General features: G+C 47.3%; 1 protein-coding gene across 1 annotated transcript; it reads right to left on the bottom strand.

Moving 5' to 3' along the window:
• On the bottom strand, positions 1-27243 carry MYLIP (myosin regulatory light chain interacting protein). Its single transcript, XM_056132508.1, has 7 exons — positions 26955-27243; positions 25570-25760; positions 9338-9523; positions 7484-7681; positions 6441-6605; positions 4387-4807; positions 1-1573 (listed from the first exon to the last, which is right to left on the bottom strand). Exons 1-7 carry the CDS (start codon positions 27039-27041, stop codon positions 1484-1486), a joined length of 1338 nt encoding a protein of 445 aa, XP_055988483.1. The 5' UTR covers positions 27042-27243; the 3' UTR covers positions 1-1483.
• Positions 27244-27779: the final 536 nt, after the last annotated feature.

Raw genomic sequence — 27779 nt, 5'->3', positions numbered from 1 at the left:
TTTGCTTTTAAGTCTTTATTATTTTGAATATAAAAGACAGATGCCCTCTAGTATATCCTTTATGTGGAAACATTTTACAAGTGAAAAAATAAATACCTCTTGAAATAAAGGCTTATATGCTAATATGTGCCATAAAAAAGTAGAGTTTTAATATTTGACAAAATGTCTGTGCAAAGAAACAAATGCATCAACACATTACTGCTACATTAAGGCAATATGAAAAGCATACTCAGAAATCTCAGTAAAGTGACAGTGTAGGTTTCTAGCTTTAACTCAGCTAGTATTGCACCCATAAGGTCATCTCGGTTTCCCAATGGCCTAGAAAACCCACAAGCTGACCAGCATCCAAAAATGCCCAGGTGGGAGTGGAAAACACAATGAAGAAACTAGAAACAAACAAACAAACAAAACCAAGCCCCTGAACACATCTGGAGGGGAAAACGGAAGTTATTAACACATAAGCATTTACTAAAAAATAAAAAAATTTAAAAAATTTTACAATATCTACAAAACTTATGATAAGGCTATAAAAGGCTTGATAGGCTCAAGCAAAGGAACTGCACCAGGTGAAGATAGAGTGCTTGGGAGAACAGGAGACCAACCTGGTTTGTACCAAGAAAATTCATCTCAGCAAGCAGTGCTTTTCCTCCCCAAGGAATACACATTTCCTTTTCCATCTTGAAATTAAAAAAAAAGAAAAACAAATTCCACTAACTCAAGAGGCCTGAGGAGTGTTTGATGACTCCTTGCAAATCATGTAACCCAACTGGTAGCATCTGATAATTGAAAGGCGAGGTGGCAATGGGGTGTGGGTGGAGGGGATGGGGGAAGAGGGGAGAAACTGAGGCAGCCCACGTTAAATTAGCTGTTCTCCACTACCTAGACTGGTTCAGATCCGACACCTTTGTTGTCAATGTTGCAAAAGTCACAGAATTGATTTTGAAATGTTTGCCTTCCAATCGTTCTTGAACAAGTTATAAAAATCAGAAGTAATATTAAAACGACTATTTCTCTAAGAAAGATTTTCTTCCCCCCTATTAAAAACGTTTGGAGCTCCGTGACAGTACAAAAAGAAAAGAACCGAGTAAAAGTTGAAGACCTAATGCTTACAAAATTGGTCTCCGGGAGGAAACTTACCTCGGGATACCATTAAGGAGAATCACATCAATTTTACCCACTTCCTGGCTGTATTGCCACTAAAGCGACGTCCAAGAGGTCACTCATCCCTTTGTTACTGGATCATAAACCAATGGAAGTCCGAGGAAGGTGTGCGTCCAAGTCCCAGACCTCATCCAGATCCTTCCCCTGGGAGGTGCTGATTCTGCCTGGGACGTGTGCACGGTGAGGTGTGGTCATGGTCTCTTCAAACGTGGCATGGCCGGCCGGTGTTGGAGGACTTAAGTCTCTCCAGTCCAGAGTCTTTATAGCTTATCGCCGTGCTGTTCTTGGAAGGCGCACGGCATGTCGGGTACGTGCCCACGGATCAGATGACAGTCAGGTTGAGGAGGCTTGTGTGTGTGGGGAGATAGACGTGCTGCACATGCTCGACCCTCGACCTGCAGACTGGGCACGACTGCAAAGAGAAGCCACAGGACACCTTTGAGGGCGCTGAGTCCACTGGGCTCCCCTGGGCTCCCTAAGGACTAAGCGCTGGGCCCAATTTTTCCAAGCCAGCCCCCCGCAGAGACCTCTGCTCCCTCATGGGTTCCACAACTTGTTCTTTGCAAGGGGTTACAAACTACTTTTATCGAAAAGCATGAAACAAAGAACCTGTTAGGTTTTAGTTAAATGCTAAAGGAGGCACAGTGAGTAATACAACTGGTAAAGGCATCTGGCTGGCACCCATGCTGGGGTTCCCTTGGGAAGTCTGAGGCACAAGGGTCAGAAGAGGTGGGTGGAGCCAGGGAGATGGCTTAAAGGTCCAGTGTGCAGACATTGCACAAGGATGTCAGGGTTTGGTCCCTGGCACTGCATGATGCTTCAAGTCCCTGAGCATCACCGTATGTGTCCCCAACACCAAAAAGCAGTGGGTAGCAAATCATGAGAGTTCCTGGGGAAGTAATTTGTTTTCACAGCACACTCTACTCTTACGTTGGACAAAGGCAACCCGCTGGCTCATGATGTAGCCCTAAAAACAGTTGTGAAATTAGTAGCATTGGAAGGACTAGATGTTATATCTAGGGCTTACTTTACACAAAGCCAAAGTGACACTTAGCAAATGGTTCTGAGACATGAAAGTGAGTTGAAAAAAAATATTCAAAAGGGAACTGTAAGGGGTGAGATGAAAAACACTATTTATGGGCTTCTTTTATTTTTTGTCTTAATATTCAAATCCATTTGACTTAGCAATAGACCCCTAGAGAGAGGGCCAGTCATAAAGGGGAATAAATCACAGGTAATCAGAGTAAACTGCCCATCAGTAATAACTGAACAAAATGGGTAATGGAGAGTTAACTATCACCCAACAAGAAGTATTATTTCCACAAAATAAAGGCCGTTCTGCCCAAGTGTCAGGAAATGAGAAACAGCAAGAACTGGGAACCAGACTGGCTGCCAGGAGATGTGGATTCTGGTCCTGATTCAGCCACTACCTAGATGGTGCCTGGCCGCCAACACCTGGGTGGAGTATTGGAGTTGAGCATCTTAGACTGGTTATGACCCATGAGGTCACGACATTTTTTTTTTTAAAAAGCTTTCATTCTTTCTTTTGGGGGTGGGGTGGGGAGTGGTGTACTAGCAGTACTCCTAGCAGTACTAGCAGTACACCTAGCAGTACTCAGGGATTACTCCTGGCTCTGGACTGAGGATTAACTGAGGATGAACTCTTGGTGGTGTTTGGGGGCCCATATGCAGTGCCCAGGACTCAATGGGGGTCAACAGCATGAGAGGGAGGCGCTTTCCATGATGGACAAGTATATCTCCCCCGCCCTGGCTCTCCTGAGCACCACTTTGAGCACCTCTAGTCTGTTCTTCCCCATATATAAATGTTTCTATACCTGGAATCCCAGGGTTATGTGGAAAGGATTGCAAATAGAGAAAGCTGAAGTAGCTGAAATAGCCTTATTCCTGGGAGAGTTTGGTGGCTGGGAATGCCATGCTAACTCGTGTGTGTTCCGAGAGCCATACTCTGGGATCCCACTCCTGGCCGAGATGGCCAACAAGAGGGAGAGATGGGGAGGGGGGGCTTTCAGAAGCCAGAGTCCTCACCTGGTCCCATAGGACTATTCTTGATGCAAGCGGAACCTCACCTGGCGCGCTAGGCCCCTGGAAGCACATGGCATCTGGTCCCCTCGGCCCCCAGAAGTGTGGTGGCCCCTCTTTTGGCCCCTGGACCCTGGAAGCGTGTGCCTCACCTAGGCTCCGGAAGTACGGTGCCCCTCAGCGGACCCCTTAGCGCTCCCCCCCCCCCCCAGGCTCCCCTGGTCCCATCGGCTGTATGCACCCTGACCCCTCCCCACCCCTTGGCCCATGTGCATGTGAACACGCACCCTCTGGCCCTTCAACCCGAGCGTGTGCCCCCCACATCACCCCTGCCCCTCCACCTGAGCCTTATTACACACCATGGCGCCTTAGCAGTGCCTCTCCTGGCCCCAGGACCCTGCATGCCTCCGCTGTCCCCTGACCCGGGTGCTCCACACCCCTTCCCCCCTGTCTTCCCGGCCGAGCACACCTCACTTGGCCCTTCAGCATATGAACATTTTTTCCCCCTTGGCCCTTCAGGCCCCCCTTCATCCCCCACCCCGCCCCTCACTCGTGCATGCACCCCCTGGCTCGTGCAAGCCTCACCTGGGCCCTGGCCCATGTGCCTGCATCCTTCAGCCCCTCAGCCATGCGCACAACCTCCCCTGGGCCCTCGGCCCTGAAGTGTGTGCCACCCCTGGCCCGTGCGTGCATCCTCCCAGCCCTGCGTACCCCCACCTGTGGCCCCTGGCCCATGCACGCACCCTCCTGGCCCGTGCACATCCCCACCCGTGGTCCCTGGCCGGTGGGTGCCCCGACCCATGTGCACCCCCACCCCTGGTCCATTTGCCCTCCCCAGAGGCCCCTGGCCCATGTGCACTCCACTCCTGGCCCCTGGCCCCTGGCCTGTGCGCCTTCGCCAGTGGCCCTTGATCCGTGTGCACCCCACTCCTGGCCCCTGGCCCCTGCGCACCCCACTCCTGGCCCCTGGCCCATGCGCACCCCCCAGCCCTGGTCCCTGGCCCATGCGCACCCCCCAGCCCTGGTCCCTGGCCCGCGCATCCTCCCCAGTGGCCCCTGGCCCATGCGCACCCCACTCCTGGCCCCTGACCCGTGCGTCCTCCCCAGCTGCCCCTGGCCCGTGTGCACGCCTACACCTGGCCCCTGGCCCGCGCCCTCCACAACGGCCCCCGGCCCGCGCCTCACCTGGAGCTGGGCGGCGCAGCGCTCGCAGCACACGGTGTGGCCGCAGGGGCAGAAGGCCGAGTTGACCTCGCGCTCGCAGCACAGCATGCACAGCATGGCCTCGCGCAGCTTACGCAGCTTCTCCTGCAGCGCGCGGCTCTGCTGGCAGCTCAGGCCCTCGCAGCTGCGGCAGCCACGACCGGGCTCCGCGGACCTGAGCGGCGAGCTGGGCGGGCTGCGGTCACCCCGGGAGACCAGGTCCACCACGCCCGCGTTGTACAGGGCGCGCCGGGCGTGGTCGTACACCTCCTTGGCCGTCCTCTTGATATCGAACACGTACTTCTTGCCCAGGTTGATGTTTTCGTTGAGGAACAGGGAGGCCAGGTGGCCCTTCAGGTCCCGGCTGTACTGCATCATGACGGCACTGGTCACTGTGTCACATCTGCGGAGGGAAGGGTGGGCACCTCAGAACCCGCCGCACACCCCGAGTTGGGCCCCGGAAACCACGGCGGGACCAGCCCAGGAGGGGGCACCCATCTCGGCTGGCACCTAGAGTCCCAAGCAGCTTGGGCAAGAAAAAGAAATGCTTTGATGTCTTGGCTTTATAGTCAACGTTTCCACTAAGTTTTTATTTTGCACCATTTGCTCCTACTTTCATATGAAAAACGTGAAGGCTTCTGCCAAAGAAACGTTCTTAGCTTTGCCACAGAGGCAGGTTGCAGGGGGTGGGGAGGGAAAAAAAAAAACCATGGTATAGGTGGTAGGAAATGTGCACTGGTGAAGGGACAGGTGTTGGAGTATTGGATGACTGAAACTCAATCATGAACAACGTTGTGACTGTATATCTGACGGTGATTCAATTAAAAAAGGAAAACAAGTGAAAATATTTTTAAATATTAGAAAATTTATGAAAAGAAACAGGAACTGTTGACAAAAACGTGAAGAAAAGGGAACCCCCTTAGCCACTGTTGGTGGGAATGTAAACTGAAGCACCTCCTGTGGAAAATGGTCAGGATGTTCCTACGCAAAAATTTAAAATGGAGCTATCATAGGACCCATCAATTCCACTTTCAAGCATTTTCCCAAAGATGACAAAACCACTAACTCTAGAAGATTTATGTGCCCATCTTTACTGTGGCATGAAATATCCAAGGTACAGAAAACAAAATTTTCTTAGCGTTAGGGCCGGAGGATCCCTCAGCGAGCTCAGGCCATGCTCTGCACGCAGGAGGCCCAGGTTTGAGCCCCAGCCTCTCATGGCTGAGGTGAACACTGAACCCCTCAGCAGAGGGCAGGGAGTAGTTCCAGAGTAGCTGGGATGGCCCCCCAAATAAACCAAAACATGTTTCTTAGCTGTGATTTTCCGAACATTTCCATCAAACTGCAATTCTGACAGCAACCCTTAAAGGGGGGAGTAACAATATTGCTATTGAAAAAATTACCTGGGAGGCTGAGGCGGTGGTGGTGGGGGGGGGAGTATCTGCTTTGCACATGGCTGATGACCCAGGTTTAATCCCTGCCACCTCATATGGTCCCTGGAACACTGCCAGGAGTGACCCCTGAGCACAGAGCCAGGAATAATAAGCCCTGAGCATGGCTGGTGTCATCTCCCAAACCAAAAGAGAAAAAAGACAAAAGAAAAACCCAACCCACAATGAAACAATCCCCCTAACCACACTCTGAGGCAAGGTTTCAGAAAACAGCTCTCCTAGGAAGGAAAGCGGGTGTTTATCATCCAGGCGGGAAAAGGCAGGGGCAGCGTGCAGAGACCCGGCCTCTCGGAATTGTCTGTCTGGGGGAGAGCACGGTGCTGAGAGAATAAGGGACGAGATAAGCAGCGGAATGTGTCTGGCCGGGCACAGACGCGCGCTTTGTGGGAAAGGCAGACGCTGCAGATAAGAACGCCAAGGACGTCGCCGCTGCCACTGGTAGAACCGAAATGTTTGACAGCAGCTGATTTCTCAAAGGCTGTGCAGGATGCAGTGACACAGCAATCCATCCTCAGGAGCCTGTTGTCCCCTGAAAACCTCTACCCTGCAGGAAGTAGCGGGACGGGGGTACACAGCAGTACATGCCTGTAGAAAGCGTGTGTCTCCGTGATGGCCCGGTAGAGCCCGCTGGCCGCCCTGGTGCTGATCATCTTAAATAAGAGCACGATGCTATTCCCAGATTCCTTGGTGACGGTCAGATACACGTTCTTTCCGGACTGGGTGGCCATCTGTACCACGGGGTAAGCTATCCTGGGGGATGAGAAGAGAAAGGTGTCAAATGTGAAAGGAGAAATCACATTGAGCCTGGGCCGTGCATCTAAGCACTCGGTGCCCTTGCTACAGACAGGGAAATACGGGGTGGGGAAAGGGAGAGGATGGTGGAGGAGGAGGAGACTGTGCGGGCCTCTGTGTGTGTCTGTGTGTGTGATTTTTCTAGCAGCGATGAATTTGAAACGCCTAACTGTGCCACAAAACTGCACAAATGATTATTTTATTTATTTTGGGGGGCCACACCCAGCGATGCTCAGGGGTTACTCCTGGCTCTGTGCTCAGGAATCACTCCTCCAGTGCTCCGGGGACCATACAGAATGCTGGGAATAGGGGGATAGAACCCAGGTCTGCAGTGTGCTATATTTATGCAACACTGCAAATGTTATGCAACACTTATGCAAATATTATTATGTGACAACATTTGTGCAACATTATGACAAATATTCCATAATTTTGTTTGACATTTCATTTTTTGTTTGACTTTTTTTTGTTTGAAAAACATTTCATAATTCCTATCACTTATCACCACAAATTATTTATTTTTCTTTTTGGGTCATACCTGGCGATGCTCAGGGGTTACTCCTGGCTCATGCACTCAGGAATCACTCCTGGCGGTGCTCGGGGGACCATATGGGATGCTGGGAATCGAACCTGTATCGGCCATCTTGGCTGTGTGCAAGGCAAACACCTTACCCGCTGTGCTATCGCTCCAGCCCCCAAATGATTATTTTTTAAAAAAATATTACGAAATGTTTGTTAGGACTGAAACAATGGCTCATTCCTAAAGAGATGACTATCCAGGACATCTTGGTCCGAACTATGAAAGTAGACATATTTCAAACCAACCCGAGGGTTACCTATTCATTGGGCTAAAGTCATCTTTACAGATGGAGATTCCTTCTGGCCCCACTCCGATGAGGAGCTTCTGGCCCTCGCTGTCCCGTACGGAGTGCCACTCGATGCCGTAGTTCTCCATGGCCGACACGATCTGCAGAACCTGGTACTCAGCGGAGGCCTGGCTGGTTCCCTCCAGCTCCTTATGCTTTGCAACAATGCTGCAGGGCACCAAGAGATGGAGAGGTCAGCAGGAAACTGGACAGAGGCAGTTTCTTGAGAGACCCAGACATCCCCCCCTGCTCCTGAGTTACACCCACACTGCTCTCTGTGAATCACAGGGCCTTCAAGAAACTGATCATCACTGTTTCATTTAATTGGCAAGCTCAATTTCAAGACCTCAATCGCTCAAATCAGGGGGTTGCTGGACCAGGAGAAAAAAAAAAAAACCTCTTAAACAGACACAGGTAAGAAATTGACAGGTGGGAATTTTGCATATATTTTTCTAGATTTACTTGGTAAGTTTCATTGTAACACAGACCTATAAGGGACTGGTTACCTGGTGCATCTCAAACTTTTTTTTTTTTTTTATCAGACTGTGGCTCTCTTTCAACCTTATTTCCTTTCTGCGTCCCATCCCCCCACTCCCACCCCACACCCCACCGGTCCTACCCATTGGCCCAAGAATCTCATACTGCAGTCTCTTCATTTATATGATTTCCACTTGTGCCTTCCACCCCTTGGAATATCCTTCTTGGGGGGTGGGGGTGGGGGTGGGGTGTGAGCTAGGTGAGATACGCTGGGTTAGACCAGCTGCAACTGACAAATACAGTACTTATTTATTTTTTTCTATGTGGCTAAGTACCTCTACTACAATTCTTACAGATTTTCTCCCTCCTTCCATGCCCGCTCTAAAGCTTTGGCCCGGGAGCTACCTTAAGACCTTGCCTTCAGGGAACTGAGTAAATGGAAGAAGTGACATCACACTGGCAGCTGAAACTGAGCTCAAAGGACTTCCCATCATGGTATTTTCTCTTGCTCTGACTCGGACCACATACCCTGCTAGGGTCGAGTCAGCTACGGGGTCTCATGGACAGCAACTACTCGGACAGCGTCTCGTGGAGAGGGACGAGGCCTGCCGACCAGCCCCACGGGTCAGTCAAGCAGTGGATTCCTTGTCCAGTGGAGCCTGGAGAAGGGACTGATCTCCCCGGTTGCTTGGCTCTAGCCTCAGGGAGAATTCTGAGCGAGAGCACTGCCAAGTCCCCACTAGACTCCTGACCCACAGAACTGAGAGGTGCAAACTGTTTCAAACTGTTTCACTCTGTTCTGGGGTACTTCCTTGAGTAAGAACAGAGAACTAAGATGCCCAGGCAGGCCTCCTGGTTTCCCAAGTCTTGTGGGGACGAAGAAAAGATCCAGGCACATACTGGACTTTCTATTATTAGTTGATTTCCATTTTTCATTTTTATTTATTTATTTATTTATTTTTGCTTTTTTGGGTCATACCTGGCGATGCTCAGGGATTACTCCTGGCTCTGCACTCAGGAATTACTCCTGGCAGTGCTTGGGGGACCATATGGGGTCCCGGGGATCAAACCCAGGTCGGCCGTGTGCAAGGCAAATGCCCTACTCACAGTGCTATTGCTCTAGCCCCTGATTTCCATTTTTCAAAGAGATTTTTTAAAAGGGTCTCATCATACAATATTTATTAGACTTAGATTAAATGTACATTGAATTTCTATACCTCTCAGAGAAAAAGTTAAGAATCCTTTGGAAAGAATTAGTGTGGGCAATCTTACAAGTTATCTGTATATTGATGACTTCCTTTTGAAAAGGGCCTTTGGTAGACATAGGGAGATGAACAGGGATGTCACCTGTTTAAGACGGCACTGGAGAGCACCTTTGCACACAGCTCCTCGTAGTTGTACTTGGCCGTATTCTGGTTGTAGTCTCCAAACTTGGTCTGGGCGAGGAGGGCGCTGAGCTCCACAGCCTGCTCTGGTAAGCACTGGAGGTGGCCGGCCAGGAGGGCCTCTTTGATATGCAAGAAGAAGATGTGCCTGCAGAGCAAGGCGAGAGAGAATGAGGCTGGCCCAGGGACTCAAGATTTAGCCATTTCCTTGTGTTTGGGGGCCATACCTAGCGGTGCTCAGGGCTTACTCCTGGCTTTATACTCAGGGATCACTCCCAGTGGGTTCAAGGAACCATTTGTGATGCTGGGGATAGAATCCAGTTGGGCCGCATGCAAGGCAAATGCCCTCCCTCTTGCTCTGGCTCCCGAGTCAGCAGTTTTTATACTTGCTCCTAATTCGGGACAAGAGAGCGACAGAAAATGTCTCCCCAAGAAAGCTGACCAAGAAAGAACCTTTTGTATCCTGAACAGCAAGGCAAACAAATTCTGTTTCTCTGGAATAGAAAGGAGAATCTAAAACAAATCTAAGTCCAGTGACATTCAAGTTACGAGACATAAAATAAGAGGGTATGTTTTTGCGTTGATATTTGTTATTTTAAGGCATATCTGCAGATGTGCCTCCAGATTCTGTCCAGGCCAGGATGAACCTCATATGCAGGGCGGCTCAGAGGGGGGTGGGTAGTGGGACTCACCCCCCCACCGCAGAACCCCAGCAGCCGAAAACCTCCAGAACTCAGTCACCTCCGTGCTCACAGCTGATTTCCACAGGCTCAGATGAGCCCCATCCATGAGTAAATCTATTGAAAAACTCAGGTATGCGGGACTTGTGACCAGAATCTCCAGGATGGCATGAAGTCAGGAATGGGCCCCCTCCCCCCATCTCCTTGTGCTTCCAGTAGCCTGGCAGTCACACCCAGGAACTGCCTCTGGTGCCACATAAGCTCATTAATGGCCATGATCCAGAGATGCACAAATAAACCTAAGAAGAGAGCAACAAGCTGCAGACATACTTCTGGACCCCAAAGTCACCATCTAGTTAAAAACTTAACTCGAGTTGTATCAACCTATTTAAAATTTTAGAATTTCTAGAGTGATATCTCAAACCCTACAGCACTGATATACCAGAAGTAGCACACCACATTGGATGGGGTGTAAAGTAGAGGTAACTGATCTCAGTAAAAATAAATATAGCATCCAAGGCTTAACTTGTTACAGCATATTAGTAAATCTCTTTTACAAGGCCTTAACAATTTCACACACTTTCTTCTAAGGAAACTTTGATCATTTTTAACAAATTATTCATAGCAACCAACACGAAATAAATTATTTAGGGTCTGCTATTGGGGCAGGCGTGGGTGGTGGGAAAAATTTGAAATATTGATGATGGGAAAGTGTAATGGTGGTGGGATTGGTGTTGGAATACTGAGTGTAATAAATTATTGTGAACAACTTTATAAAAGTAAAATTTTAAAAAATCCCCTTTTTGTTTCCCTTTGTTGTTACAAAGCTAACTAACAGATGAGAGGCCAGAGATACACCCTTGTTCCCTTTTCTAAGTCTATTGAGATGGATGATATGCAAAGCAGCTCTCCGATGCCGTGTAGTTGATGAAGGATGACCTCCTGGGTTCTCCCATTCCCTGAGAAATATTGGCTAGAAAGTCACTATTAGGTGTCAGCCACCAATTTTCAATTGGGGCATGCAATGGGAGTTAGGGCCAAATTCACAGAGAGCCAGGTGGCACATGTGCCAGGAACTATCCCCAACCCCCTTTCTCAGTGGGAACAGGGCATCTGGGGGAACCGGTCATTTTTCTCCAGGTTCTGATCAACACCTGCCAGAGGAATGCAGGCCTGGTGACAGACTCTCATGTTGGGGAGCGTGAAAGGGACTACCACTCTCTTGCCTCCACTGGTTTCTGGTGGGGCAGAAGGACTGTGAACTGAAGGAGCAAGTCCTGATGAGTTTAAGAACCCAAGATGTACAAGTTACAGACTCCTCATTCTTCTGGACACTGACCTCAAATTGCTACTCTGCAGTGTCCAGATTCCTACTTTGGACAAACTGGCAGGCTACCAAATGTAGCCTGCCCACACGGCAGAGTCTGGCAAACTCCCTGTGGCGTACCCAATATGCCAAATACCAGTAACAATGATGGGTCTCATTCTCCTAAAGAGCCTTGAATATTATCTCAGGGCTAGGATGAAGGAGACGTTACTGGGGCCTGCTTGAGGCAATCGACGATTAACAGGATGATTTGTGATTTGTGATTGTTTCCCTTTGGTGTTGCTGGAATGCCCTGGGCTGCACACATGATGGTGGTGCCTGCACGCTACGCTGCATTTTTCTCTGGCGGTCACACACTCTGTTGTGGGGTCACAAAAGGCAGCACTGCTGAGATCATAGTAGGCATGTGGGTGGTGCTGGGACTCACAGTCACATTCCTGCAAAGCAGAGGCATGACCACTGCCCTGGCCCTGGGCACTGTATTATAACTGTTTCCTTGTTTGGGGTCACAGCCGGCAGTCCTCTAGGCTTAGTCCCAACTCAGTGCCCAAGGCTTGCTCTTGATGGTACTCGGGGATCATATGTGGTGCTGGGGATCAAACCGGGGTCAGCTATGTGCAAGGCAAGTACTTTGACCCTTGTACTATCTCTCCAGTGCCTGTTTAAAAGAATCAGAAAAAAACAATTTTAACACTGTACTGGCATCTTCAAGTCCTTGCCTTAATAAAAATCTTCGGTCTTAGCTCCAACATCTCTGTCAAGAAAGTCTATTCCAAAGTCCAGCTGCCTGAAATTCTCTTCACTGGGATGCTTGGTTTGTTTCCCAGTTTCAGTCTGCTCCAGACCAAGGTCTTTCTGCCCAAACCCATATTTTCTCAAGGCCTTTCTCCCCAAATCCACTATTTTCCCCCTGTAGACACCACTGACTCATTCTTTTCCTCCAAATTTCATTTTGGCTCTGGACTTTCTTTCAACTTTATATGTCTCTGTCAACTCTTGAAAACCAACTCCATTCTTTTTTTTTTTTTTTTTTTTTTACCTCCTCTGTCCTGCTTGTAGCTCTCAATTGCCAAGGAATTTACAACAGCCTCTAAGCTGAGTGTAGACTTTGTGCTAATCTCCCTTGCAAGTTGCTTGCTGCCATCAACGTGCTATTCCTTCAGAATTCTTCTAGAGGAAAGGGTTGGAGGAATGTGTGTGCAGGAGGTCTGGGTTGGATCCCGGGTACCACATGGCTCCAAAACAAAAATAGTAAAAAGAATCCTGCCCTCCTCCCCTCATTGGATGCAGAGCTGTCTGTTAGCACATACAGTACCCTAGGTTCTCCAGAATCTGGTTCTGCCCCTTTTCAACCATAAAGCCACAGAAAAGAGACAATTCCTCTCCCCAGGAAAGCCAAACAGATTCACGCCTGAACTTACTGCTGCTTCCTTTGATCTTAAGGCCACATATTCCGTCGCTTACCCTGTTATTGATACGGTCCTATTTCACAGTATTTGGTATAGTCCACTTAGCTAGACATAAACAAATTTCTTGGAGCCACAAACATGAGGGCGCTCTGGGAATGTTGGAAAAATTTCATGCTATTTGCAGTTAGTTTAGATGCCCACCCTAGTTTCGTGTCCTTTGAACCTGACCTAATTGTATACAACACGATTTTCACATTGACTAAAAATTAGCATGTGAACAGCGGGTAGGGCGTTTGCCTTGTACACGGCAGACCCGGGTCCGATTCCCAGCATCCCATATGGTCCCCTGAGCACCGCCAGGGGTAGCTCCTGAGTGTAAAGCCAGGAGTAACCTCTGTGCATTGCCGGGTGTGACTCAAAGGCAAAAAAAAAAAATTACCATGTGATACTTTCATTTCTGGAATTCTTCAAATATGAACTGATGCTCTGTTTTGCCGAAAATTATAAACCAAGTACATACATTGTCACAGGCACATTTGCCTCTATTGTAAAAATTTGTCCCTGGCAGATGTTTAGGTAAAACTTTCCAGTGATACTTCTCACACATGCTTAAATGCTGCACTATGCCCCTTTGCATTAACAAATAAGAAGTTTGGGCTACTGGTAAAGCTTTGAAAAATACATGAGGTCAGTTCCCTCATGAGCACCAAACGTGATACTGTTTAATACTGCTATATGCCACAGAGACTACTGAATAGTCTTGAATTTGATGCTCCGTGTCAAAGGGGGAACACAGCAAGGAAAGAAAAGACAGTAGGAGAAAGTGAGGCTGGACATAGAAAGGCAGATTCTACGGAGCATCTCAACATGCCGGCTTGACAAGCGCCATTAATCTTCCTTTAACAAAGAAATGTTTAAATTCAATGCTCTGAGCCAGCTATGATGATAAATATTTAAAATGACCTAACCCTGCCAAATCATACTTCTTTATTCAAAACCCCATATGAAGAAATCGTAGCAAGGCAGCCTAAGACCCTGGAAGGGAGATATGCATGTTATTTATTAATTCAAACATCTGCTAGTCTTTAAAGTATTTCTGACATACTGCTGAACTGGGGAGGGGTTCCTACTGGGGCAAGAAAAATAACCACAAAAATAACTTATTTTAAAATAGCTATCTGAGGAATGGGGGTTAGCCTTCTCATCAAGCCTTGGCATCCCAATATTGCTGTAGGTCCCCCAAAGGCATTTTTTGGTGAAGTTCCTGGCAAACTTCCTGTTGGTTTGTATCCTTTTGACTTTGTATTAATAAGGCAGCATGTCAGTGGAAAATGAAAATTTGAATATATGCTTCCATAAAGAGAGATGATGTGCTGAAATATATTACAGGTGTGGAAAAAAAAAGCATTCTCAATTTACTATTTACATGAAAGTAATTTTAACTTATTTCCCAGGTAGAAAGTTAGAGACTAGCTTCTGTTTAATGAAAGAATCCACAGAGCCTGTGAGAGGAGAAATTCAAAATCAGTCCTCCTGGGACTGGAGAATAGTACAATGGGTTGGGCGCTTGCTGCTGACCTGGGTTCGATCCCTGGCATCCCACATGGTGCCAGCAACAGGTATGATTCCCGAATACAGAGCCAGGAGTAAGCCCTGAACATGGCTGAGTGTAGTCCCCCCCAACTCAAACAAACCAACGAAACAAAACAAAAATAAAAATTTCCAATTTCTTATGTCACCCTTCCCTTTGGATAGTTCCAGAGAGGTTCACCTGTGTCTAAAGACAGTTGTGAAAAAAATCAAAGGCAAGTGAACAGAGCAGTCCCATGATCTGAACAGGTGGGCGGCCCCAGGGCGACATGTTATCCTCTCCAGCATGTGGGTCAGAATAAAACAAGGGAACAGGAGCATACTGGCTTTCTCTCACACTTCACATCCTAGGCTGGACTCGGGGGCACACCCCGAAAGCAGAACAAGTCTCCTAGATTTCCTGTTTACTGAAACTCTCTGATTGGGCTCTTTCTTCATTTTGCAGTTTTCTGGGCTCTAAAAGCCACCGTTTCACTGCATGTCAACAAACATTGGTCACGCCTGGCCTCAGTGCCAAGGCCCACCCTGGGATTCAGAGTGAACATACCGGGCAGTTTCTTTTGAGATGGCACTTACAGTCTGTTGGCACAAAGAAAGCTATTGTATCAAAACTCCTCGGGGCATGGGCTGGCTTTGGGGTGGGGTGGAGGGGATACAGCACATTTCGTGGAAGCTCTTTGATGGAGCAGAAAAAACGGGAGCCACAGCAGGCTGTCCCAAAGATGCTCTTTCCAAGGCTGAGGATGGCAGAGGGCGGCCGCCCATCAAGAACCATGGAGACACCTCGACAGTGAGGATGGTTCTGAAGCAAGCTTGCTTTCTCCTAATAATATTTTCCCCGGACGATTCTGTTCTGTAACTGTCTGGTTTATGGGTCTCCCTTGCCCATGGCAGATGTGGTCAAAGAAGCTGAGCCTGCAGTGAATTATAGTGGCTGAATCACAAAATGAAATCCTTTGAAAAGAACCAACTTTCTTCCTCTTGTTTTGTTGTGGTGCTAAGGATGAAATCCAGGGTTTCACGGAAGTATGCAAGTGCTCTGCCACTGTACTACATCGCTGGCCCTATTGTCTTTGTCTTAAGGAAATGTATATCGAGGTCAGAGAGATAGTACAGTGGGTAAGGCGCTTGCCTTGCAGGTGGCCAACCCAGGTTTGATCCCCGACACCACATATAGTCCCGTGCACACCATTGGGTCATTCCTGTGTGCAGAGTCAGGAATAAGCCCTCAGTATCACCAGGTGGGACCCCAAAACAAAAAAGACAAACATAAAAATTGGGGCTGGAGAGATAGTACAGCAGATAGTACATGCCTTAGGTACATGTCTGTGAACATGTCCCATAAATACACACATACACACACACACACACACACATACATATATATATATCAGAGTGTGTTTTCTAAACATTGTCTTTTAGTTCCACTTTGGGTTTTTGTGATTCCAAGTTTCAGTTTATTACGAAAATGCTCAATTCATGGATCACATCTGGGAGCTCCAAGAAAAAAACATTCTGGCTAACTCAGGACTTCCCATCATGGGTACAAAATGACTTCACACTCACTGAGCCTTATGGAATATTGGGAGGGGAGGAAGGGAAGGTACGTTAATTAAAAGGTGTAAGATATTATTAAAATATATTTATATTCAAAGTATTTTAAACTTCCTCTATTCTTTTTTTTTTGAACATTTTTTTTTTTTTGTTTTTCTTTTTATTAGTGAAACACCATGAAGTACAGTTGTAGATTTACAATTTTTGGTGCTTGGGTTTCGATTATACAATGATCAAATACCTATCCCTCCATCAGTGCCCACTTTCCACCACCATGGATAAACTTCCTCTATTCTTATTTGGTTTTAAGGCCACACCAGCAGTGTTTGAGGCTACTCCTGGCTCAGTGCTTGGAGGACCATATGGTGCTGGGGATCAAACCTGGCCTTCTGCTTGTGCTCCTGTTCATTGAGCCATTGCTCTATCTTACAAATGAATTCCTGTCCATAGTTTTACAAATTCTTCTTTTTTCTTAAAAAAAAAAAAAAAGAAAAACAAACAAAACTGTAATCAGAGAGCTTTCCTCTAAACACTGACTCACCTCCAAGAAATCTCATAATCTAAGCAGACTTTTCACCAATCCATCTGAAGTGGAGCTCTCTGCTCCTCCCAGAGAATTTCTCCCAGTTACTGCCCTTGAGTGAACTTTCTTTTTAGACCTTTTTTCTTTTTTTTTTAACTTGCTTTGTTTTTGGGTTTTGGGTGATGCTCAGAAGGGTTACTCCTGCCTCTGCACTCAGCAAAGTGCTCACCACTCAGGTGGCGCTCAGGGACCATATGGGAAACAAGGGATTGAACCCAGGTTGGCTGCATGCAATGCAAGTGCCCTCCCCTTTACTATCTCTCAGCCCACTTTGAACATGCCGTGAGACAAATGTAAAATAATTATGTTCAGAGTCATTATGAAACTCAAAATGTTTCAAACTCAAAAGGAACTAACCTGAAACATTTTTAGTATGGCAAAAGAGCTATTTTAAAAGACCCCCATAATTGAGCTGTACTCCTTCCCGAAGCTATGACAACCGGGCGGTGATCAGTGACGGCTGGTGGGTCCTTCACCCAGTTGGGTCCCCTCAAGCCCGCCCCCACCTCCCCATGCGCTCGCCTGAGTCCAGTGAGTCATTAACCACATCAGATTATTTTAAACTGAACTGACTGCCAAGTTCTATTTAAAACTATCAAATCAAAACAGAATTGCTGCTGAGAGTGTTTCAGTTCTGTTTGGTATCTAGAATTTCAGGAAACAAAAATCAGATCAAGATGGACCACAGGCCTAAATGCTAAAGCTAAGTCACGAGACTATACAAATAAAGTACAGCAGAATGTCTTCAACTCTTGCGGGAAGTTGGGCCAGAGTGATATTGCAGTAGAAGGCACTTGCCTTTCATGTGGCAGACCTGGGTTCCATCTCTGGCATTACCTGTAGTCCCTCAAGCTTGCAAGGAGTAACCCCCAAGTACAGAGCAAGAATTATGCCCTGAGTACCACGAGTGTACTTCCCTCACAAAAATAATCCCCCAAAGTTTCTCTGGATGCAGTTAGATAAACCATGTAAAAGAGAAATAAAAAGTGAGTGTGTGTGTGTAGCGGGGGAAGGGGGAGGGGGAGGAATTTGACCAAAATTGAAAAAATCCTACTCTACCAAAGACCTCAAGAAAACTAAATAGGCAAGGCACAAGACCAAATTTGCTTACAGAGCCTCTAATAAAGACTGGGATCAAGGACATAGAGATAATTTGTAGGATTCAAAAATAAAAGCAACAATAGAAATGAACATGCGGATATTTCACAAGATGTCTAAAAGCCACACTGACATGTGAAAAAATAGTATTCGACATTTCATCAATAGAAATATGCAAATTAAAATGATAACAAAGCCACCAGGAGGTCAGCAGGGACTGGGAGAAACCGGCCGGGAGAAAGGTAAACTCGCTTTGGGAAAAAGTCCAGCAATTACTTCAGAAAATGGAATGCTGAACTTCTCTATGGCCCACGTATTCCATTCTTAATATCCAAGAGAAATGAAAACACATGTCTACCAAAACAAACAAACAAACAAACAAACAAAACAACCCAGAAGGCTGTTTATAGTGTTTTTATCCCACAAGATTGGAAAACAAGTTTTCACCAATTGCAATATAGATACATCAGCAGTGCATTCACACCACGAATGTTACTACTCACAGTGAAATAGTATTTTATTAACTCTGCAGTAATAAAAGGGAACATGTCACTGATATAAAGAGCATGCTAGAGTTAAAAAGTTTTTTTTTTCAATGGGGTCTGAGACTAGTACAGGAGGTAAGGTGCTTGAGTGCTGTGGACCCCCGTTAAGACTCTGACACCACACACCCGAGCACTGCCAGGAGGGAGCCCTGAGCACTGAGTCAGGAGTACACCCTGAGCACAGCGAGATGAAGCTCCCGAACAAAATTTACGATGAACAAGACAGACAGATACCAAAGTATTTTAAAGTCTCAATGACAATTTTTCCAACAATCTAGGAGGGGGGTGGGGGGCAAATACTCTGAGTTGTTGGACCAGGAATATGGCTGGTGGTCCTGAAGCTCACCTCCTTGTCTGACCCTAAGTGCCTACTAAATATTCAGATTTTAGTTAAGATGGCATATTCAAAATTAGCACCTTGGTTACATAATAATCCATTTCTCAGAGTTCTTTGGGTAGCTCAAACATAAATATCAGATGTTCGAAAAGAGAAGAAAGATGCCAGAGGGATAGTACAGCATGTAAGGGATTTGCCTTGCATGCGGCTAACCTGTGTTTGATCCCTGGCACCCCATAAAGTGATATCCTGCGCGATGCCAGGAGTGATCCTTGATCTCATAGCCTGGAGTAAGCTCTGAGCACCAGCAGTATGGCCACAAAACAAAAAAAAACCTAACAACAACAAAACCCAAAAATATTGAAGGTACCCTGATAGAATAGTCACTAAAATCCGCATGAAAAGAAACAAACTTTGTGGTTCAAGAGCACATTGAACACTGCATGTTCCTGGCCCTAAATTCCATTGCTGCCACTTCACGGTCTCAAACCATCGCTAAGTAGGCAGCACATGACTAAGACCCCAAACCTCTATTCTCTGTAAGAGAAGATCTAAACTCACCACAGATCAGAAATTTAGTAATTTATTTGAAAATATGACACAGATAGGTCTTAACTTTTTAAAAACGTTCTTTGGGCCTGTTTTGTGTTTGGGCATGCAAAAGAAATGTGTGGTTCCCTTCTTGGCTGATAGAGAGAACATGAATGATGCCTTGCTGATAGGAAAATATGCTACTCCAGCATCTCACAGAATGTGCCCACACTCTGGATCACACACAAAGGTGGCTGATGCGAGTCACCGTTGCCGGTGTGGGGAGCATTTTCAAAGACTTTGAACGTGACTCCTGGCACTGGCTATAGTCAAGGAGAGTCAACAGTGAACTTAATCACTTAACTTCCCGTTAGTCGGCGATTTGCTCGAGCGGGTGCCAGTAACGTCTCCATTTGTCCCTGTCGCGTGCTAGTGTAGCCCAGTGGCATCTGTTCGCTCTGGGAACATGAAGAGCCTCAAACCGATCGTTCATGATCTTCACAAAGAAGTCTGACCATCTGGTAGGTGGGCGGCCATGCGGTCTTTTGACATCTCATGGAATCCAGTTGGTAACAGCTCTAGTCGTCATCTTTAAATCTCATTACGTGACCAGCCCATCTGATTTTTGACACCTTGGCAAACGAGACAGCGTCCCTGATTCTTGATCGTCGACAGATGTTGGAACTCCGGATTCTTTCTCACAGTGAACTGGTTTGAGATAATCGTATCATCTCTGCCTAGATAGTCTTCAAGTGTCATTAGCTCTTTGAGTATCTGTGATGTCACCTCTAGATTTTTATGGGCCTAAGTGATTTTTGTTAGGGCATAGGGAAAAACTATGTGTAATAGTTTAATAAGTAATCAGGGCCTACAAATTGGTTGAAATTAAATAAAGAATATAATTGTAATCTTTGGTATTACAATTGTAAGGCTGGAGCGATAGCACAGTGGTAGGGTGTTTGCCTTGCGCGCAGCCAGCCCGGCTGAGTCGGGTTCGATTCCTCTGCCCCTTTCGGAGAGCCCGGCAAGCTACCGAGAGTATCTCGCCTGCACGGCAGAGCCTGGCAGGCTACCCATGATGTGTTCGATGTGCCAAATACAGTAACAACAACTCTCAAAATGGAGACGTTACTGGGCCCGCTCGAGCAAATCGATGAACAATGGGAGGACAGTGTTTGTTTGTTTTGTTTATAATTGTAAACCATAAGAACTTCTGGGGCTGGAGCGATAGTCTAGTGGGTAGTATGCTTGCTTCGCACACTACTGACCTGAGTTCTAAGCCGTTACCTCATAAGGTTCCTCAATCCTCTAGGGGAAAGCCCTGAGCTCAAAACACATCAGGTGTAGCTCAAAACACATGCGCTGCCCACCTCTTCTCTTCTTATGGCATAAGTACCATCTCTTAAGATCAGAACTTCAAAAAAAAAAAAAAGACTTAGGAACCTGGTGGTCCTTCATTTTGGTCAGAGATAAAAGCCCTAAGGGCTGGAGAGAGAACACCAGTGCAGCCATAAATAAGTGGCCTGGGGTGGGAGCATTGAAGGAAAGGAAGTAAAAGAATGTTAAATACTGTGCACAAATTCTTAACAGAATCATTATTGCTGTATTTTTTGCATGGTGAGATTTCCTGTACAGTCTCACTTTTCGGGTTATGCAAACCAGAAACCGTCCTGTTACCTATGAGAAAACCATTATCAGTATCATTTAAATTGATTAAATTTATTCCTCAGTCTTAATGCGTTGCATCAACATGTATTTATCTACCAGGCACTTGCTAGACTCTGGGGATACGATGATAAGCTCCCTACTTACAAGACTTTATGAGAGTAACTGACAGTAAATCGTTGCCTAAGTAAATGCACAGCATCATGTGCTCATTAAATGGTAGGAGGAAAAGTCACACTACGTCTTGGAAGAGTTTACTCTCCCTAGGAGGCCTAGGAAAAGCTTTCTCTGAGGAGCAATGACCGAGCCCGGGTCTGAAGGATTGTGAGATTCAACTGGGGATCAGTCAAACTCAACGCTTCATATCCTGAAATTATTGATGAGACTCGGCTTTCCAGATTTCAGCATTTCTATAAACATTTAATTCAAGACTTGTGGAGCCCTTGTGTACGGGTGGTTTTCTGGGAAAGAGAATTAGATGTCAGTGAGTCTTAACTAAGCATGTTCCTCCCTAGCAAAGTCCATGGAAATCTGCTAAAATGTGACAAAGTCAGGAGGAAAAAAGAGAAAAGATTTTTATTGGCAGTGCATGGTGTAATTACCATTTCTAAAGATGAAGCATATAATTCTCTAATCTTTGGTTTTGAAAATGTTGACAAAATCTGGCCTGAATTGCTATGAAAAAAAAAAAAAACCCAGCGCCTTTTGGAAGACAAGAATTCATTTTTATTTCAGAGTTACTTCCAGAATACGCCAGTTTCAATTTTGGTTTTAATCCTTAGCATGGCAAAACATCTGCTGAAAATACCTGCTGTCTCCATCTCTGAAATGTGCCGGCTGAATCTAAACAAGGCTCTCTAGTTCCTGTCCAGACGCCCAGTCAAGAGCAAGCATGATAAAGTGGGTAAAGAAGCAAATCCACAATTAGGCCAAATCAGAGACAGGATTAATGATCTACCAAGTCTAATGGGCCCTTGATAGTTTCTTTTCCTGTTCTTCAGAGAAATGTATTTAAGAAAATACCATGGAAACAATATAGGGAGAGAACAGAAACAAAGGGGAAAGTTATTATTATTATTATTACTGTTGTTGGGCTGGAGTGATAGCACAGTGGTAGGGCGTTTGCCTTGCACGCAGCCAACATGGCCGACCTGAGTTCGATTCCTCCGCCCCTCTCGGAGAGCCCGGCAAGCTACCGAGAGGATCTCGCCCGCATGGCAGAGCCTGGCAAGCTCCCCGTGACGTATTCGATATGCCAGACACAGTAACAAGAAGTCTCATGATGGAGACGTTACTGGGCCTGCTCGAGCAAATCGATGAACAACAGGAGGGCCTTTACCTTTACCTTTTTACTGTTGTTATTTGTTTAGGGGCTCACCTGGTTGTGCTCAGGAATCACTCCTGGCAGTGCTCAGGGCACCATATGGGATAATGGGAATTGAACCTGGGTTGGCCTCGTGCAAGGCAAGTGCCCTACCCAGTGTGCAATTGCCCCAGCTCTGGGTAATTATTTGAATTTTTGTCTTTGTTTTTGTTTTGGTCCATACCTGCTGATACCCAGGCTCCGCTCCTGGTTCTGCACTCAGGGATCACTCCTGGAGGGCTGGAAGACCATATGGGGAGGACCAGGGAGCCAACCTTTGCAGGCTGTATGTAAGGTAAACAACCTACCCACTGTACTTTCCTGGCCTAGGAAAGTTATTTTTTATAGAAGAGAGATTTGAGTGTATGTACAATGGTAGCTGGTGGCAAACTCAGACCTAGAATGCAGGTTCTATGTCCTAGAATGCCAGGTTTACCATCCTAGCATGTATGGTCTACCCCCTTTGGAGGAGGGTCTCCCCCCTGGAATGCAGTGCTCATTCACCCTAGAGTGCTGGGTCTATCCACCTTAGCATGTGGGATCTATCTCCCTATTAGGAACACACTGTCCTTCTTGCCCCTCATTCTCACGCTGGACTTGCTAATGTGATATGAATAAATACATTAACTGCCCCCTCCTGTTAGACCAGCTCTACTCTGAGCAAGTTGCTTTAATTGTCCACAGAGGACAACTTGGCCAAGACATTTTAGCCCCATTTAATAACCTGCCTAGCAATTTCAGTATAGTAAATGTTCCCTCATGACTTGACTTAAGACAATAAAAAGATCACCCCTCGTAACTGGACTGGCAGAGTTAAGTTTATTTACTACACCAACAGCTCTGCTTTATTTTCATGACATTTTATTACAAGTTGTTCACACAGAAAGCAGCACGAAGTATATCCACCAGCTTCATCTTGGTAACATTGGGGGGAAATAAACATTTTTGTTCTGTAGTATCATGCTCATAAAAACAATGCTAATTGTAAGTAAGTGGGACCCATCACAATTCACATTCCAATTAAAGGCACAAATGCTAATTACAAACCACTTTCATTAGCTATTTAAATGCCATGCTCTATGAACTTTCAGCGGTATCCTCTAAAAAAATCTGTATTTCAGACAATTCTACAAAAACAAGTAGAATTCATTATCATTTTAAAAGCAAGTAAAAATTCAGATCACACTAATTTTTCAATAAGATTTCCAAAAGGCATTAAAATTCCCTACTTTAAGTAGGCCCGTGAAGTCTTTGGGAGGTATTAACCCTGAATCTCAAGAGTCAGTCAATTGAGTCTATGAAGTAGGGAATATGATTCCAGCTCTAATTCATAAAATGTCTCTATTTCTTGCATGAAAAAAAAAATGGGCTCAATAATAGCTATTAACTCAATTATGGGAAAACACAGATAAAGAACATATAGTATAACACTTGGCTGGAGTGATAGCACAGTGGGTAGGGCATTTGCCTTGCACGTGGCTGACCCGGGTTTGATTCCTCCATCCCTCTTGGAGAGCTTGGCAAGCTACCTAGAGTATCCCGCCCGCAAGGCAGAGCCTGGCAAGCTCCCCATGGCCTATTCGATATGCCCAAAACAGTAACAAGTCTCACAATGGAGACGTTACTGGTGCCCGCTAGAGCAAATCCACGAACAACAGGAGGACAGTGCTACAGCATAACACTTAAAAACTATAGGTATTAATAAAATAAATGTATTATGACCATAGCTATTATTTAAGTAAACTACTGTTTAAATGATGTATTCAATCCTCCAAACTTTGGCCACTCAAATTATAAATTTGTGAGGGGTTAGAGAGATAATTCAGGGGTTTAAGTGTTTACCCTGCACACAGCCATCTCTGGTTCACCACATAAGGTACCTGGAATCACGCCAGAAGGGATCCCAGAGCACAGTGAGGAGTAAGACCTGAACACTTTTAGGAATGGTTCCCCAAATGAAGCAAAACATAACAAAGAGGACCTGGAGTGTGTAATACAATATGTAGGGCACTTGCCTTGCACGCAGCCAACTTGGGATGGATCCCCAACACCCCAGATGATCTCCCGAGCCCACTGAGTGATTCCTGAGTGCAGAACCAGGATTAAGTCCTAAACACAATGGGGGTGCCCCCCATCAAGAAGAGACAAAACAAAAAACAAATCCAAAATACAACCATGTAAATATTTTGCATGACATTTTCTGGAGCACTAAGAATTCAACATACTAACTTCCTTCATGAACCAAACTGAACATTTCTCTCATCATTTAAAGTTCCATAAAAAGATAAAGTAGGGATTTCAAGTTGAAATAAACAGCATTTCAAAATGCTCCTATCAGTCCTCTGGTAAACAAAAGAATGACAAATTAAAATCTCTCACAAGGTATTGTTCACTCATTCTGAGAGTTTTCACACTTCCATTTTCGTGTGGATGGCAAATTTCCAAACCAATGGTTGTGGAAAACGGTATTTTGACTCAAAATGTACTGTTTAAATATCTTTGCTTCCCACAATGTGACTTAGAACTCTTGAATCTCAACAAGAACTACTAAATCCTAGTTTTCTAGTTTGGTTTCTCCTTTAGAAAAATATCAAGTGCAGAACAGAAAACATACTGTCCGTTTAAAAGAGAAAAACACATTCCAGTTGTCTACCACATCTTGAGGTTTTCCTAGAAGAGATAAGTTTCATAATCTAAACTCAACAGTCATCTAAAATATATCTGTGGGGGTGGAGATCAGTTACATGGGCCTTAAAAACGCACTCTTAGCATGCTTTCTGGACACTTAAAAACTTAAAATTCTGCATTCAGTCAGAGTTCTTTGCTACACACTGTAATCTGACACTAGGCTGAAGAAGTTGACCAAATTTAAGTAACTCAAGAGGAACGTTCGTTTCCTGCTTTCTGTTGAAACAGTCTACAATGACCTATAGTAACATAGCTGAGGCAGAGGTTACTCTCGGGCATTAGATGAGGCTGTCAGGAAGCTGGGGGCTCATCCCCCAACCCCTATTTTTTCATTTTTTCCTTGTGCCACTAATCTTAAGAGTTTTTAAGAACTCAGTCCTGCTCTTGCATTTTGTATAATGATAAGGAAATACACACACACACACACACACACACACACACACACACAAAGAAGCACTGGAAAATGAATCCCACTCCAGGTCAATTATGTCCCTCATCCCAGCAACAAAAATTAGCGATTTCCTGGAAATCTTCTAAGTTATAATGCAACTCCCACCAAATCACAATGCATTAGCTTATGAACACCTTTGGGAAGATACACAGATCTTGGACTTTTGTATATAAGTGGGGCCAGAGAGCTAGTATAGTGGGGAAAGGCACTTATTATGCACATGGCTGACCATGATTCCATCCCCAGCAATAACAACCTGGAGTATTGCTGGGTGTGGCCCCAAACCAAAAAAAAAAAATAGTGAGAGAGAAAATTTAAAAAAAAGAAAAATCAAAGGTCCATTGGACATGGATTTATTTCTGTGCCACTTTACCTGGTTTGCTCCTGTAAAATGAGGTGAGGCTCCACGAAGAACTTGACTCGGAGTTTAAGCCGGTACGGGGCCAACCCATCCATTTGCTGGGAGATGCGGTTTCTCAGATTTAGCCATAAGCTTTCCCCTTTGCTACCCGTAAACTGCAATCCAAAATAATCAACTTCTATAATTCCCAGCCGTCTGCACACCTAAAACAAACAAACAAACAAACAAACAAAAAGAATGAGACCAGGATGAACAAACAGCCCATGCAATCCCAGGAGACCCAAGGTCTCCCGCGGAGGGGATGCATCCCTGCCACCTTTGCCACCTTTTCGCAAAGTTCGACCCAGAGTGCTAAAATGCCTGTTGTTGACTGCAAGAACAGAGCGGAGTGCTCGAGCAACCTGCGGGTGCAAAAGCTTGCCCTGCCTTTAATACCTGGTCCATGACAGTGGCGGGAGAGAAGAGGGGAGTCCTCCAAAGTAGCTTTCCAGAAAGAATGGCCTGGAAGGTGTGGGTCGGGGGTGGGGATGGGGGGGTCCACACACCTCTTTCCCTCGGGATTCCAGTCTCGGGAATTCCCTGCACCCGCACAGCCTTGCACAGCTGATCTGGCAGCTTAAGAGCTGGACGATCTTAACCATCTGGATCCCTCAACAACAAACACACCGAGCAAACATGCCACAAGTGTCAGCTCAGCTGCGGCAGGGGTTTATTTCCCAAACTCAGCAGGTCTGGGGGTGGCCGCGGCGTTTCCCTTGAGATCCCTCGCTCCCAGCCTGACTCCCCGAGGCACCGCTTTGGAAAGACCAGCCCGGGAGGAAGGCGGTCGTCACCCCCCCCCACCCACCCACCCACCCACCCAAGGGTCCATCGGGAGAGGCAGGTGAAGGGTCCAGGAAAAAGAAGCGGTCAGACACCAAGGCAGGCTTTCTCCTGCAAGAAACCCGAGGGAACCCCGGATCCCCCCCCCCCCCCACACACACACCCTTCCAGCCACCCCATCCCGGGACGCTGCCAGACCCTGCGGGGGCATCCTGCAAAAAAAGAAAAAAGAAAGAAAGAAGAAGAAAAAAAAAACACCTGCGGCAGGTGTGCGGCGTCTCCTTCTTCCGGGAAAGTGCGGGGGCTGCAGGGCAGACCCGCCGCACGCGCGTCCCCCGCCGTCCCCCCGCAGCGTGGACCCGGCGAGCCAGGGAGGGGACCGCGCGCCCCACGCCCGCGCGGGGGGAAGAGGAGGGGGCGCGGGCAGGGCGCCTTGGGGCGCGATCCCCACCGGCGCTGCCGCCGCCGCCGCCGCCGCCGCAGCAGCAGCAAGCAGCAGCCGGGGAACCTCCTCCCCGCCACCCGGGGTGGGGACAGCAGCGGGTCCCCTCCGCCGGCCGGCCGCTCGCCCTCACCTGATTGAGGCAGTCCTCGCCGTTGGCTTTCGCCTCCACCTCCACTTCCATCAGCACCGCGTCCGGCCGCGTCACATAGCACAGCATGGCTGGGGCCGCCGCTGCTGCTGCTTCTGCTGCCGCCGCCGCCGCCGCCGCCGCCGCTCTGCAGCCGCCTCCTCTTTGGTGCGTGCGAGCGCGGGGCTGCAGCCTCGCCGGCGCTCGGCCCTGCCAGCCCCTCGGCCTGCGCCCCCCGCGGCCGCCGCGCGCTGCCCGCCCGCCGCCCGCCGGCTCCCCGAGCGTCCGCGGCGGCGCCGCACTCCAGCCGCCTGACTGCCCGTGCCGCGACGCCGACTCCTCTCTTATAAAGACTCCGCCCCCTTTGGCCGGGGCCCCCGCCAATCACGGCGGCCTCGCCCCTCCTCCGCTGCCGCGCCGGCCAATAGCAGAGCCCGCACGCTCGCGGCCCCGCCTCCTCGGGCCGGCTGAGTTCCCCGCCCCACTCCCCCACCCCCCCACGGGCCGCCGAGGGTGGTGGCAGCTTGAGGGTGCCGGGTGCTGCGAGGAGGAGGAGGAAGAGGAGGAGAAGGAGGAGGAGGAGGAGGAGGAGGAGGAGGGAGGCTCGGGAAAGCACCCGCTGCTTCTGCCCGCTGGGCGACGCTGCTTGGAGCTAGCAAGCGCCTGGGGCTCCGCGACAGGGGGGACGCCTTTCTGTCGGAGCCCTGAATTTGCAATGATCAAAAGCTTGCAAGCTGTTCTACCGAAGCCTGCCTTGGGTCGCTGCGACTCCACGCATTTCGGGACGTGCAAGCAGAAAGGAAAGGGAAGCAGCCCGAAGAAAACTAG

The sequence above is a fragment of the Sorex fumeus genome, unplaced genomic scaffold (assembly GCF_029834395.1).
Source record: "Sorex fumeus unplaced genomic scaffold, SorFum_2.1 ptg000094l, whole genome shotgun sequence".
Taxonomy (NCBI): domain Eukaryota; kingdom Metazoa; phylum Chordata; class Mammalia; order Eulipotyphla; family Soricidae; genus Sorex; species Sorex fumeus.
The sequence above is the reverse complement of the archived record's forward strand: the minus strand, read 5'-3'. Positions and strand labels throughout refer to the sequence as shown.

Bases quoted from the DNA above. Each gene is read 5' to 3' on its own strand.
- MYLIP (XM_056132508.1), bottom strand. From the start codon at position 27,041: ATGCTGTGCTATGTGACGCGGCCGGACGCGGTGCTGATGGAAGTGGAG. The intron at 4,808-6,440 runs GCATGTACTGCT...TTCCCTCCGCAG, and splicing joins GAGACACACGCTTTCTACAG to ATGTGACACAGTGACCAGTG. The intron at 1,574-4,386 runs GTGAGGCGCGGG...TTCTCTTTGCAG, and splicing joins GCTGCGCCGCCCAGCTCCAG to TCGTGCCCAGTCTGCAGGTC.